Here is a 16458-nt window from a genome sequence, read left to right as displayed (position 1 = left end):
GTATATGTATCCTACGTAACAGGTAACGTCTAGGTAAAGTAAAATCAACCTTGAACCACCCTAGACAGGTCAGAGATTATGTTATTTACATTTAAAATAATATCACGGTTTTAGATAGTGACATTACAGTCTAGACTTTATTCATTAAGACTTGTATTTTCAACCGACTTCAAAAAAGGAGGAGGTTCTCAATTCGACCCGTATGTTTTTTTTTTTTTCTATGTTTGTTACGCGATAACTCCGCCAATTATGAACCGATTTGAACAAATCTTTTTTCTGCGTATAGGTAATACCTCAAGGGTGATATAGGTTGATAGGCTCAACTTTTTTATACGCAATATCTCCGCCGATTATAAATCAATTTGAACGATTATTTTTCAACGGACTTCAAAAAAGGAGGAGGTTCTCAATTCGACCCGTATGTTTTTTTTTTTCTATGTTTGTTACGCGATAACTCCGCCAATTATGCAATATATTTGAACAAATCTTTTTTCGGCGTATAGGTAATACCTCAAGGGTGGTCCCATTTAAATTTAATAATAGAAAAAACAACCCCCAAGGGTGGAAAATTGGGGATGAACTTTTTTATACGCAATATCTCCGCCGATTATAAATCAATTTGAACGATTATTTTTTTGTTGAATAGGTATTATCAAAAGGGTGGTTTCATGCGAATTTGAAGAAAATATTTCACTCCCAAGGGTGGAAAATTGGGGATGAACTTTTTTATACGCAATATTTTTAATTTTTAGTTTTCTTTTGTGTTCACGCATTTGAAGTCGGTTTTATTTTTTTAAAAAGTTAATTATATAATACTGAAAATTTTAGAATAACTTACAGGCCTTGTTGACTGGTACGAGTACAATTTTATAATACTTTTCATACAATGAAAATAAAGTTTCTTCTAATTTGAAGAAAAACATAACAGATATCTCAAGAAATCCCTAGCTTCCGAATCTCGTGTGTGCTGCGCTGCGACTGAATGCAGCGTGCAGTGATATTTTCAGCGAACTCCGACACTCACACAAGTCACACAACTCGTCGTCACTGAAATAGTCGAGTTCTGACCTACTTCCGTGTCCACCGATTATCTATCCTTCCCCCCAAACAATAGAGTTGGAAATCACTTGATCGCAATACCAGGTTATTGTGTAATGATCGTGGGTTCATTATAAATTATGAACACAAACGGTGCCATAATGCGTTAAGGAAGTGTTTTCTTATTTATTGCAACTTTTCATTCCGTTACGTTTTTAGTGTTTGATGATTTTTGATTGCTATAAAGTTCGTGATGATTTAAGATAAAGATAAACATTTCAAAGATTGCAATGCTACTTGTTGTCGCTAGTTTGTTGACGGGACTAGTTGCGGTCGTCGTCGTTTACAAACTATAGGACATGCAGTTAAATACTAACTATGGCATCTGAAATAGTACTTTCGAAGTGATTTTTTGCAACAAAAATGTAGTCACATAAGTTAAGAGTATATCCCTGTGAATAAAGTATCCGTTGTATAATAGTCGTGCAAGTTTTGTTAGTTAGAACTCTCCAATTGTTGGAAATTAAAAGAAAACACGTGTTTCTCCATTTGTTCAGTTTTCTTAAACGTTAAATGCAATGACATTAATAAGACATCACAGTCATCTCAAGTATCGATGCGGTATTTCATCGATTATTTTCTGTTCACGCTGCAATTTATATTTTTAATACGGTATTCCGTATGTTACGTTTAAAGAAATTATCTATTAAACAATAGAGATTAACGAACAAATCAAAGTCACTCAAGATGGATATAAAACAGCAAGCAGGTTGACTAGTAGCAAATATCGCCACTTGTAGCTACATTCTTTTATCACAAATGAATGAAGTGTAATTACTTTTATGGACATCTAAAAAGCCGCTAATAACAATGCAGCAAATTACTAATCCAAGATTTCGTGACACGCTCGATCTACAAAACGCTACAGCGCGTGCAGCGTAAGCCTAGTGATTCGAACCTTGTAGCGAAACATTTTGATAAAGGTACATACGGTGCACCTGTCGAAAAACAGAATCTCGGTTCCATACGTAGTGATTGAGCGACATATTCTGTAACGTACGAGTATGTCTCTACATTCTATACGTCACCTGTTTTTATATGTGAATACTTTGTCGCGTGGTCAATCAGGGGTTATAAATGTTATTATGACTCTTTCTGACCTTCCCACTGAAACTACATGAAACTACAGCATTTGCAAGTGTCAACATAGCTTAATTTGTTCAAAAAGGGATTTTTTTATCTCTCGAACCCTTTTTTGTGCGAGCTTGGTCTAAAACATGACTCAATTTGTTTAAAAATGTAGTTTTGCTTTCTCTCGATAAGCTTTTAGTGCGAGCCTCTCGCGAGAATGTTCTTGCTAATGATTTCAATGATTATTCTGCTAATTACCTGCTTAGCCGTCTTAGCGTCTATGTTCTTGACGGCGGGGTACTGCGGCCTCGGCAGCTGGTTGGTTTGGAATGTGTATTTCCCCGGGGGCTTCTGGATGTCGCTGCCCTGGCGGGGCCCGGGCCCGCGGGGGGTTTCAGCCCTGGCCCCAGTCTTGGCCCTGCCCTCCTGTAATGAATAGAAAATGAAAATCATAATGCAATTTAGCTTACCACGAGGGGCTAACGGGACAATACAAATTACTAATAATAACTCTTTAAAAATGCATTGAACACTAATCTGAATAGACATAGTTTAAACTTGTGCGATAGAAGGTGCATCTAACAAAGATTATTTATAATACTTCAGGTAGGTATCTAAACCTTGGTGGTCAAATTAATATTTCCAGCACTATTAACCAAAGTGAGAAACTAGTAGAAAAACACGGTTTTCTGCAAATACCTCTTAAAGGCGTACAAAGTTTCTAATTAAAATAGAAAACGAATGTCTACATAAAAATATAATTTTATTTAACTGTGTATAAAAGTTTACTCTCTAGGTAGTAGGTACCTCCCATGATGAATAAATGTATTAAATTAATATCGATTTTATTTCCATTTAATTGCGTATCACAAGATGTAAGGCTGGTGTTTATCATAAACGTACCGTATTAACGAGGTAGCAGTTTCCAGTTTGTATCTATGTAAAACTTTGGAACATGTACTTATTTATGGAAAATGATTTTCTTTTTAATGAGCGAATAACGGATCACACGGATTATTTATTTATAACACTGTAAAACTAACCAAACAACTAACGAAGTATGTCTAACGAGAGCTAACTTATACTTAGTTTGAGCCATGTTAATTAAAGTATGAAATAATTGTAAGCTATAAGTTTTCGTGCACACGCTAAGTGCTAGATGTGAAGCAAGGCATGTAACTATTAACACAAGAGATCTTTGATTGAATGTTTATATGTAAGGGCACATGCACATCGCATATTTTTTACAACCAATGTGTTGATCAATGGATTTGTGTAGTCCGGATCTAACTCACAGGACTAGAATAAAATGTTTTTAAATAAGTTACGTTGGACGTAAGTACATCGCAAAGCTTCCCGAACGCTGCCCAGCCGAGTTGGATTCGACGATTGACCTCTTTCTCGAAGTTGGACCTACCTAACTGGACTGTTTGTCCCAGGTATACCTACATAATTGTCAACAACTTCGAGTGTAGAGTCTCCAACCTTCAGAGGAGTTCTTTGGATAATGGTGTCAACTATGAAATTTTTATTCGGAAGAGCTTTTGTGTCCCAGATTGTGCGTCAAGCTAAACACACTAAGATCTTATTATGATGTTATAATTGAGGCTATTTTGCAACGAAAATTTAAGTGTGATGTACTGTGTCATAAAGGTGCTTTTGTAAAACCTACTTGTACCGCATATTGCTGAGGCTGGTACGTGAGGATGACGGTCTGCTTGGTGACCGTCTTGGGCACCCCGGTGGCGCCGACGATGGTGGTGACGCCGGCGGCTGACACTTGCGTCGCGAGCGGCGGCAGCTGGTTGTACGGCGAATTTGTACTTTTCTTATCTGGAAACAAACAGTCCATTTCAAACTTGTATTCAGTCATAAAATTACTTACTTTTATAATAAAATTCATTTAATTTCAGTAAGTTACCTTGAAAGGCAATTTTAAAAAAATTCCAGCTCAATAGAAAACCGGGAAGTGGGTCAATTTTAAGTTGCAAGATTTGACGACAGACACCAGACATGTGAAAGTAATAAAAAGCTTGTAATAGAAGAAGCGCGAATAGGTAGGTATATCAGCGGATATTCCGTTTTTATAACTTACGGGCTCAGTCAATATTATTTGTGTTTGTAATCTGAACTAAATTTTGGTAAGAAATGTAGTAAATTTTAAGGCAAAATAAAGAATTGAATACTTATATTTTTACTTATATTTATCTTATATATTTTAACACATTATAAATGTTAAGCCTAATTAACTAGTATAAACATGTCCGTCCTATTAAGACCGATGTCATTATTTTTAAGGTAATTGTTCGTATTGGCCGCTGCGATACAAGCTTTCCTGCTTAGTGCAGAGACCGCCAGAATAATTTGTACAATGTGACATCTTTTAGTAATAAATACTTTTTTACTTTTACTTACTTTACTATGCAATAGCACGTGTATTGTGGTTTCTACAACTAAATTAACTATCTTACAGTATAAATTACGTACCTAAAGCATTATTATTGATGGCTGTATCCTTATCCTTAGGGTTGGCGCCGAAGGCCGGCTCCGCAGCCAGGCTCACGTCCCCCACCTTCGCCGTCTTGGAGTGCGGCTGCCTGAAACCGAACCTACAGGATGAAATAATTTCTGTCATTTGCAATATTGATACTAGGCCCTTTTTAGTAACCTAAGTACCTCTTTGTTACAATAATACTAATGTAATTTAAAAGATTAAGGAGGTTTGGATAACGCCTGAAGTGATTGCATTCTAAAATGTTTATTGCTAGAGATTTAAACATGAAAGTTTTATCAGGCGTTGTAACTTTTACTAATACTGGCTGATTCTCTTGATCTCATAAAGTTCATCTTTTACGAGTATAATCCAGCTTATTATATCCCTTTTGGCAAAACTCCAGTTCTTTATTGTCTTTCAGCAGTCGGCCATGAAAGTCTTTAATGTTTCTCTAGGGTTTGAAGGCGCGATTCCACCTTATCACGTAGCCGCGCGGCAAAAATGGATTTACTCCTTTGGGTTTAGTAAAGAAAGAAAAAAGATAATTTAAAAACACAAAAATGGACTTATATGACTAATGACATTACCTGTTAGTCCGCAGAGGCTGCCCCGCGGTCTCCTTGCGAGGGCGCGCGAGTGGCGTGGACCGCCCCGACAGCACCTCCTCAGCCCGAAGGTCCTCTGTCGACCCTGGCCATAGATAGCCTTACATTATTAGCTATCAATTCCATTTTAATTAAATGAACACTGTGGCATCTTATTCTAATTGTGATTGGGACGATTTTGCTACATAAATTTATTGTTTTGATGTGCTCTATCACCTCTCCTGCGTGCAGGTCTTCTGTCGAATTTTAACATGATACCAGAGACAACTTATTATATCCCGGTCTAATTATGTAAGGAGCGAACCTGCTGCGAAGTGAACGCATTATTACTATCCCGCTATAATTGCTGATGATAAAGATAGGACGTTAAAGAGTATGAAAATAACTATGTACCTAGGGCCTAATACTATGCCACTTGTCTACTAATAATATAGGGCATCTGAGAAACTTGAGAATGCCAAGTTACAGAGCATAATATTATATAGACCATGTAAAGGAGTTGAACCACACAAAATATGGACTAAGTATCTATCTGAATGTTCTACTTTGTTGACTTCAGCACGAGGCTTATAATGAAAAACAATTTGATGATATGACCTCGACGTTATGTTAATTGAAAGAGATAAATTAATTGTTCCTACACCACTGAAAATAAATTACCTTCCTAAGTAGATACTGAAAAATATAAAGCGACTAAGCCTACCGCAATATTATATTCGAGTACGGGACAATCTTCTGACTTCTAATTCCGATCGATCAAATCGATCGATTCTGTGATAATAAAAATACCGCCCATACGCCACCCAACCATTAGCGACAGTGGCGGTTGCCGTTCTCTACAATTCTCTCAGTGTTTGTATAATATTTATTTAATCCTTAGCCCTCACCCGCGGATCTTATCTATATAATAATTAATGTTTAAAATAATCGTGTTACGTGTCGACAGGATCTTATTATCGAACCGCAATTAATGTAATTACCCACATCCGTCGTGGCTTGATTTTATTCTCTGTATAAGTAGCTAAGTTTAATTCAGTTTCGTCATTAGGTACTGATAAAAAACAAGAAAACCTTTATCTAAATAGGTACTTACTTCCAGTTAAGTGGCTCTATGTATCAAGGAATAATTAAAAGTGTAAATTTTAGGTTGATTAGACGCTCATTGTCATTTGACAAATACATGAGCGAGGCTCTTTTTTCAGTCATCATGTACCTACATAAAGTAGGTACTTACTAAAAAAATATTCTATCATTACTACTACATAGTTCCATTGTTTTACTAATGAGACGATACCTAATAAAAGGGTATCATAAATGTAGGTAGGTATACTGTCTAGTCTTCAGGCATTCGCCTGTTAAATTGACCCCTTAGCAAGGTCATTTAGAAAGCCACATACATTATGTGAAATTGGGTAGTCCCCTAGGGATGACCGATATTATCTTTCTGCGAAAAAGTCAACGCTGGCACAAAATAATAACAATGAAAATCATATTTAAAAGGCAACTATTATAGAAAAAGTCAACGCACGAAAGAATAACGAGGAGTAAAGCCTAACGCGAAAGTGTGTAACAATACTTGTTACTCTCTTGCAAAAATAGTGGACCTTTTACCTAATTGTTGCAATTCACGAAGGCAATGTGGGCTTTATATGTATGTGTGGTGGCTCGCTACTGTTCGTTTTTCAGTTTTGATAGACATTAAACTATCGTTATGTGCATGTATACAAACACACACAAGTACTTAAACTCACTCGCCTTCGCGAGTTGCAAGAACAAACACCATGTATCTTACCTCCATTCCCATTTTTGTCCTGCTGTTTCTGCTTCCTTCGGGCGTTGTCATCAGCCCGAGAAGTGCTGGCCGGCCGTCGTCGGAACCCGAACGACGTGGCCACCCCACGGCTGGGCTTGCCGTTCCCGTTCCCACTCGCGCTTTTGTCCCTCTTCTTGGCTCCTTTCGATTCAGAGTGACCCTGCAAAAAGACAACAGTTAATACACGGTTCTAATAAAGGAAAAACCTTATCTTACAATTAAGAACCAGTTTTAAATTAAACTGTATTTTAAATGGTGTTATCGAAAACTACCTACGTTTCAGGGGAAATTCTGTCGATAGCGATGCTGGCAAAAGTCGTTCAGCTTTAGGCCAAGTTTAATTATACATTTATACCCCTTTTGCAACACAACCTAACTAAAGCAATTCCCACCCTTTTTTAAACCAGTCCACTTTAATTATCTGCTGATCATATTTTTAATCGCTAACTACTTAACAAGTCATTAACATTAAGTAGAAACTAGAAACGCGAACGTGTAATGTTTTTTTGTAACATTTTGTGCCATGAGAGTTAAGAACTTAAAACCAATCGATAAAATATATCGATACCTTCAGGTTTAATTGTCGTATAAACCAAAACCCTACTTTTCAGGAGAGCCAAAAATCGTTTTTTTTTTTAATAAAAAAATCGTAACTTTTTTATTTGAGAAGTTATAAAAAAATGACCAAGAGAAAACATTATTCAATTCTTGCGATGAAAAAGTCTAGATATTAAAAAAATGGGTATCTTCAGTAGTTTTAAAGTTAGCTTGGAGTTACGTCCTTAAAAAAGGCACTCGGTGGTTTATACGACCCATTCTATTGGACCTAAAAATAACTCTTTACGTCGTATTTGATTTTTTAGTAAACACGAGACTGAAATTGATGGCTTAAAGACCATTAGATGTAATTTTTTTGGTTTATATACCCATTGATAAAGTGATTTATTCAAATGTATTATTAAAACTATACATTTAAATAATGTATTGTTTACTATTTCCAGGCTTTTGTTGTTTAGAGAATTTGCACAAAGATATTTAATTTATTTATTTTATTTATTTATTTATTAGGTACACCAACGATAGGTACAACAATACACAATATGTTAAAAAATACGCAAAATATTAAGCTAATTGCACTATCACTTAGAGGTATACACAGCTTGCAAGAAATATAAGTTGCTGCTTAGTTAGCATAAATGATGTTATATAAGTTAAATTATTATGATATAGAGTCGGTTGCTGTAGCCTTGAATTTGGGTAGGGACATGAAATGCACATCCAGGAGACCACTACATTTATTATAGATCTTGCAGATCCGACATATAGGAGAGTTGGCTCCTAGAACAGTTTTTCGAAAGGGGCGGGAGAGAGGTTCAATGGGTTTACGTGGTATTCGTAATGGGACTTTGAAGTTAAACTTCGCTAGCAAGGTTGGACTACGCACATGATGTCTCATAATTTTGTAAAAGAAAGAAAGATCAAGTAGGTCTCTACGACGTTCTAGGCTTTTTATTTCCAAGTCAGTTAAGATCCCATTATACGAGTACCTTCTTTTGTCTCTAAAATGCGAGAATACCAAGTGTCTGACAAGTCGTTTCTGGATTCGTTCAATGCGTAGAATGTGCGAAGCATAGTGAGGTCGCCAAACCACACTTCCAAACTCGAGGATGGATCTTACTAAGCTATTGAAAAGTGCTATTTTAGTAGAACTACGCTTAAACGCTCTACCATTTCTAATTATGAAACCCAGCATCTTAGACGCCTTGGATACAATGTGATCCAGATGTGGAACAAATGTCATTTTACTGTCCATGATAACCCCCAGATCACGCACCACGGTCCTCTCTACAAGATTAGACCCATCGATGCTATAGACGGATGGGATAGGATTTAACTTCCTGGTGAGCTTTATATGAACGCACTTCTCCACATTCAATGTCATTTCATTTGATTGACACCAACCCACCAATGCATTGAGGTCATTTTGAAGCAGCGTGACATCGGTCAATGAATCAACAACCCTCCATATTTTTAAGTCATCGGCAAACATTGACGAGGACGAGTATACAGTGTGAGTCACGTTAAAGTGTACATATGAAAATAAATGAAACTAGACCTAGTTTTATCGACAAAAAAGAGGTCAAAAATTTTTTGAGATTTTTTTTTAATTTTTTATAGAATTTTTTTTCTTCAAATTACTTATTGTAAAGAAAACGTAATAACTTTTAAACTAAGCGGTATATCCTGATAAAATAAAAACAGTAATAATGCTAAATAACAGGCGATACTAAAAAATACATAAAATACACAAAAAATGCCAAAAAATAATAAAAAATGATACTTTTTGAAAAAAATCTGCTTAAAAATTCGTGTTTTTTTGGTTATTTTATAAATTTCACAAAAAAATGCCCCCATAACAGGTGGTTTTTATTACTTTGTATTATTTTCTATCGTATTATCTTTGTAAAACCAAAAATCGCATGTCTCTATCCCCATCACAACATTTGCTATGATCGTTTGAACAAAGGCCTGCCACAACATTATTCTCCGCTACAGGTAGAGACAATTTCAATTTTAACTAAAATGCTTATTTTACTTCGAAATCTTTTGTTTTTATTTGAAATCTAACTTGTCTTTATCAAAATAACAAATCTAGAGCCATTTTCAGTTTTGTTGTTAACGAATCGTTGAATGGCGCGCCCGGAGAGGCTTAGTTCAAACGATCATTGCAAACGTTGTGATAGGGATAGAGACATGCGATTTATCGTTTAACGAAGGTAATACGATAGAGAATAATACAAAGTAATAAAAACTACCGGTTATATGGGCATTTTTTGGAGAAATTTATCAAATAACCAAAAAAAACACGAATTTTTAAGCGGAATTTTTTCAAAAAGTATAATTTTTTTTTATTTGTTGGCCTTTTTTGTGTATTTTATGTATTTTTTTAGTATTGCCTGTTATTTAGCATTATTACTGTTTTTATTTTATCAGGATATACCGTTTAGTTTAAAAGTTATTACGTTTTCTTTACAATAAGTAATTTGAAGAAAAAAAATTCTATAAAAAATTAAAAAAAAATCTCAAAAATTTTTTGACCTCTTTTTTGTCGATAAAAATAGTTCTAGTTTCATCTATTTTCATATGTACACTTTAACGTGACTCACACTGTATAATGCAGTTTGGTAGGTCGTTAACAAAGATATTAAAAAGAATCGGTCCCAGGTGGGAACCCTGAGGAACACCTGTAGTGACGTGATGCAGTTCCGAGCGATACCCATTGGCCACGACATAGAAGGAACGACCAGATAAGTAGGACCCAAACCAGGCCAGCAGATTCCCCGCCAGTCCATATGACGATAGTTTCATTAGAAGCAATTGATGGGGTACTTTAACAGTGTAAAAACTATATTTGGTTGAGGTAGAAATAATAAATTTGCTTGCACACGAAAAATAACAAGTTTATTGTTTTTTTTTTACAATTTTGCAGGAAAATTATGGCAAAAATAATAATTTTAAACAAAACTAATCACCATAAATTTTGAACAAAAAAATACAATTACAGCAAAACAGCTTTCCTGGTTCTCTGCTGACGCATATTGAATTCGTTTGGTTATGATAAATTTTGCATAAAGAGAAGAGCCCCAGTATGCTCAGGAGAAGGATTTGTAATTTTTTGAGAATTTCTCTAAGGAATTTATATTTTTACAAGAAACCCAAATTTTAATTACAGCTAAAAGTAAAGGCTAGATGACAAAATTTCAATTATTTGTCCGTCAGACAGATAATTAGAAAATATTAGACTCATATTTTTTATTTTCTTTCATAATTAAATAATAACAGTGCTACATCCAGTTGAAATGGCGCGATACGTCACGCTAGAGTAGAATTTTTACTCAAAAGTGACGTCACGCGACATTTCAACTCAATATAACACTGTAATTATTCGATTATGGAAAAAAATATGAGTAATATTTTCTAATTATCTGTCTGACGGACTAAACAGAATTTCGATTTCATTACCTAGTCATCATCCCTAATAGTACTTGTAAAGTAATAAATTATTACAGAGCATATCAAAAGGGTATAAATAGCCTTCATGAGCACACTATGGCTTGTTTTCTTTGTTTAAAAGTCTTGAATTCATCACATTTAGTCGAGATCAATTCATGAATGTACTGGACCTGGAAAGCAACCTTATATACCTACCTATCTAGTTATTATCTTTAAAAGTAGAAACAATCAACTTTATTTAACTTTTTAATTAAGAAAAACTTACTTACTGTCCATACATACATATGTGATGCAATAAACAAATGAATATGAACATGAAACAGATAATTACCATATTGAATACGTGGACTTACGACGTTGGATCCTAATATCTGGCCATATGTCTTTGGGCGTAAAAACCATTTTCAATTACGACAGAGTTTTACATCCTGGCTTAAAAAAATGTATGGTTGATACATCTTAGCAAAAATACCAAATACAAGCATTCGGTTTTTACATCGTTTATAAGGTATTTATTTATCTTTTAGGCTATAGTTTTTTGGGGCGTATAAACATTTTTTTAGCGAATTTCAATATATCGAATATACAGCTCGATAGAGAAAAAAATTCTGATTAAAATGGTATATATAACTCAATTTGGCCAAAATGGTTTATACGACAATTGAACCTGAAGGTGTCGATATGTTTCGCAAGTTATAATAAAGGAAGAAGCAACTTGGCTCCCCTCTACCGTACTCTTTGAACAGTATACTGGTACCAATATGGCGCAAGCGGACGTTAGACAATGCCTCGTCCCAGGTGACATGACGGCATCGCGACATATTTAGATCCTCGCCATACATCCTTCAAGGCATAACAAGGTTCATTCAGAATAGATTTGTAAAGAGGAAAGTAACTTTATAGCCAGTTCCTCCGTGGTTGAGGATTCCGGGTGAAACTCGCTTCCACCTTCGGCCTGATCATCACTTACCATCAGGTGAGATACAGGACAAGAGCTTACCCGTTGGGGATAAAAAAAAACTTTAGATTATGTAAAGATGTTATTCTTGTAACGAAAATTTGAGCGTAAAATAAAATAGTTATATCTCTCGTTTAGAATCCTACGGAAGTATATCAATTTCCTAGGAAATTTATCAATGTGCGGTTCTTGTTATTTTCCGGTGACACTGGTAAGCACGCTCGAACGGTTTAATGCTGTCATTTATTAAACAATGTACATGTAGGTAAGTTTTAGTATACAAATCTGATCAGGAATATTAATTAAATGGATTATGATAGATTACTTTGGTAACCGACGATCTGGTAAAGGTCGCGGGAAGAGCCTGGATGCGGGCAGCGCAGGACCGTTCAATGTGGAAAACCTTGGGGGAGGCCTTTGTCCAGCAGTGGACGTCATTTGGTTGAAACGAACGAACGAACGAACGAACGATAGATTACGTAATTTTATATTAATAACGGCTTACATATAACGGTATCTTAAGAACATAGTTCCTTTGACATGTCTTCCTGTGTTGAACAGAATCAACGTTAGTTCCGGAATATGAATTTCATGAGCATATGAAGTTTTTAAACAGATTCTAATGTAGAGTCAATGAAAAACCAACAAAACGACTTTACGGTGTTCGTGTAAACTTGCTATTATGGGACTATTCCCACCACTCGTTCCCACCGCTGCAACTCCTGTGTAGCCAGGATCTAAAACCCAACTAGCAAAGGTCAAGTTCAAAGCTATAAGATTCACAAAGTTCTGTCGCCATAGAGTATTAATGCTCTGCGCTAAATTGAATTGAGGCAAAAGTGTGAACATTTGGTGGATTAATCCCACAGATGGCAACAATAAGTAATAAATAACGGAACATTAAAAACACAATAAGGGTCAAAAGGGCTTTCATGTGAAAATAGACCTTTGTTTTACCTAAAGATGTCGAAAGAACTTATCTAAATGCTTTCAAACAAACGTGACTTGAGAAACGAGCTAATTTAATTGAAATAAGCGAAACTACAGCATCATCACGCATTCAGTATGTAGAATACACGATTGCTATTCATGGAATATTCAAGTACCTTGTGTTTCGTAAAGAAATGCCCGCATAAACCTATGTGATTTGAAGCCGTAAGCGCACGTAGCAACTTAGCTGTAGCAACTAAAATATTCACGAGCTTTCCGTAGTAACTGGGCTGGAGCAACAAATACGTAGAGTTGCCACTTTTAATGAAGAAAAACTAAACCGTACCAATTTGCGACGTTTGTAAGAGTTCATAAAAGATAGATATTCAAATATCACATACATCTATACTAATATTCTAAAGAAAAAAGATTTAATTGGTAGTTTGTATTGAATAGACTCCAAAACTACTGGACCGATTTGTAATTATATTTTGTTCTAAATAGTGATTTCCTGCTTATTCATTATTGTCTGGTTGGTTGTGTATTATTAAACACATATCTGGTCACTCTCACTAGGTAATAGAAGTTACACAAACTAATGACCAGTTAGTTGCCAGTTGCCGAAACTTGAAATCAAAAGTTGGTACGTCTGTGCTTTGCTTTTAGTGCTTCTCATGAATTATTTATAACACTGCTGTATTACGACGATTCAATGTTAATGACTATCTCCGTATTCCACATTGGTGTATGTTATGATGGGTTACATCTAAAACTGCAACGTGAAATGGAGAATATCCTTTTAAGGTTGGAGGATGTTTGAACAAGTGTTTGGTGTGAAGAAATTTGTTCGAGTTGCATCATTACATGTGAATCCGATTATTATTACGAGCAACTTGAACACAATCTGTTTCCTATTTCACAGCAAGTGACTTTTGATGACATCATGAAAGAAATCTCTTTGATATAACTACTTAACTCTAAATCCCCAGTCCCAACTAATGTGGAATCGACAGCTGGTATGCTGTCGACTCTACATTTTTACTGAGGCTCTCTAGCTTTGCAATAGTATTATAAATATAACTATAGTACAAATATTAAGTCCATGACTCCAGATTCAAGCAATCGCACTCATCATGCGTTTGTCCCCAATGGAATTCGAACCTGCTAACCGCAGCAACGGCCGTCAACCTATTTCTCATTCTCTCAGATTACAAGTGATTTTATTTTAAGTAAACGATAATGCAATACACCAACATAGTTTTTTTTTAAGTATTTATTGTTTATTTTAGCTTTATTTTTTTAACCATTATTCTAATAATTCGTTAAACTATTTCAATCAACAAAGGCCAAGTGTCAATAGCCTTAAGTAGCTGTTCCTTAAACGATCCTATAGACAAGTGACATCAAATACCATAGACAACCATAATCGGATTGGTCGATTTAGAGGGAATAATCCAGGGCTCGCCCGCAGGAAATTGTTCGTATTATGGCATTAGCCACACGTCCCCATACAGGAACTTCCTGACAACGGTTGGTATCGTAAACTAAATTGTCTTTATATTGGTAGCTAAAAGCTTTGGTATATCCTGAGTGGAACGTAATTGGTTTATACAAGGCACAAGGTAAACGACATTTTGTTTTAATAAATGTTTAGGGCTTTTAGTTCTTTGAAAGCTTCTGTGTTCACCACTCATTTTGTGATTCTAATTGTTTAATACTACGAAGACCTTTTTTTGAAGGATTTTTCTGGATATCCTCTGTATTTAGGAAAATGTCAGCAATAGTCAAATCTCAAAGATGCTTCCTTTACTGTAACTGTAAACCTACTGTCTAAAGCTATGATGAAGTATACTGAAATATGACCATTTCTTAGGCTTCAAAATAAGTAATGATCACTCTTTTTGATAGCAGAAAAAAGATTTGTGATCGTCTAAAGAACGCCGTCACATCACGCGCCTCCCAACAATGGCGGCTCACAAATAGTCAAGTAAAAGTATGCACGTTCAATCGCAACGGATAGATTGGGCCTATTGTGTATCAAGTTACAATGGCTTTTTCCCGCGCCAACAAAATTCGATTTGCGGAGCGCTTGAAACTGTGATATTTCAATTTGTCAGCCCTTTCACGGTGAAATAAGATCACGACACACGATCAAGGAGAGCAGAGAAAGTTTCTTCCTATATTAGGTTATTTAAGACCTGTCAAGTGCCTTTCTTTTTGTTCAAACTGAACATGTATGTTCAATAATGTAATGAAAAACCGTCTACGTTTAAGCAACAAGTTTAGGTTGTGTAATGTTTTATTTAGCTTGTTGTTTTAATAACAAGATGTAAAATGTTTTACAGTAAATAAAGAAAATAACGTAATGAAATGTATTTACGCAATGAACAGAAAATTATAAGGCAAATACCCATTTCAAGCTTAACCGGCAATTGGAATGATAACTTGGTTACTTGGTATGAAAATTACGAAAGATAATTATTACATTGACTTCGATAAATATTACTTTTTGAATATAACAATTATTGTAGTTGCACAGAATAATAATAATTATGTAAGTCCTACTGTAGCAGTAAAAATTTAAGAGACGAATATTTCTTAAAGGGTAAAAAAACAGTTTATGTTGAACTGGATCAAGTACACCACAGTTCAATCGCAGCATGTCAACCTACTACTGATCAAAAATGTTAAACTTAACGTCTTTAATATAAAATTAAAAATCGAATGAGGCAATTCTGTGGTAGGTCGACTTGCTCACGGATGTCATACATAAACCATTATAGAGGAGAGATGTTACAAAGACTTTACCATAACAGTAAAGTATTCTGCCATGATAGTATAGTGTGGTTAACTAGGCAAGCAACCATACTTTATGTAAACTATAAAAGTCATGCGGGCTTTGGTTCATTGATCTATGTGGTCGTAAGTCAAAACGTCAAGTAAAATGTAGAGTCGATATGTTAGAGTCGCATAAAAGGCATAAAAGACATGCTGATATCAAATAGGCAATTGAGGCAGAAAGCTATAAGGCAGAGACGATATTAATATGAAAATAAATTGAAATTATGTAAGATGCCACTTTCAGTATCCATTTAAATATAAATCAAATGATATACAATAGCTCAGTCCGTATTTCAAAACCATAGGGTATTAAAAGCACGTCATCTAAATTATAAAGCTTTGTGCTGATTAATTATGGTTCATTTTATTATGATTATAATATCTATATCTATCTATCTATACTTCTATACTAATATTATAAAGGCGAAAGTAACTCTGTCTGTCTTTCTTTCACGCCTAAACCACTGAATCGATTTTGACGATTTTTTTTGAATAGAGATAGTTTGAGTCCCGGGAAAGGACATAGGATAGTTTTTATCCCGGTTTTTGAATCAGGGACGCGCGCGATAAAGTTTTTTGTGACAGAAAATTTTCCACGCGGGCAAAGCCGCGGGCGGAAAGCTATAAGACTCGT

The 16458-nt window shown here is 35.2% G+C and overlaps 1 protein-coding gene across 11 annotated transcripts in view; it reads right to left on the bottom strand.

Annotated features, from left to right (window-relative positions):
* The window catches only part of LOC135073807 (uncharacterized), a 132488-nt gene that overhangs the window by 58154 nt on the left and 57876 nt on the right, over window positions 1-16458 (bottom strand). For 9 of the 11 annotated variants that reach the window (XM_063967997.1, XM_063967998.1, XM_063967994.1 and 6 more), the window contains 5 exons: window positions 7061-7241; window positions 5251-5353; window positions 4657-4778; window positions 3842-4002; window positions 2428-2595 (listed from right to left, as the gene is read on the bottom strand). In XM_063967997.1, coding sequence (XP_063824067.1) covers window positions 2428-2595; window positions 3842-4002; window positions 4657-4778; window positions 5251-5353; window positions 7061-7241 — 735 coding nt within the window. The remainder of the gene's footprint in view (window positions 1-2427; window positions 2596-3841; window positions 4003-4656; window positions 4779-5250; window positions 5354-7060; window positions 7242-16458) is intronic. The other 2 variants (XM_063967999.1, XM_063968001.1) reach the window with 2 other exon arrangements.

The sequence above is a fragment of the Ostrinia nubilalis genome, chromosome 8 (genome assembly GCF_963855985.1).
Source record: "Ostrinia nubilalis chromosome 8, ilOstNubi1.1, whole genome shotgun sequence".
Taxonomy (NCBI): Eukaryota; Metazoa; Arthropoda; class Insecta; order Lepidoptera; family Crambidae; genus Ostrinia; species Ostrinia nubilalis.
This window is presented reverse-complemented; position numbering and strand designations above follow the sequence as displayed.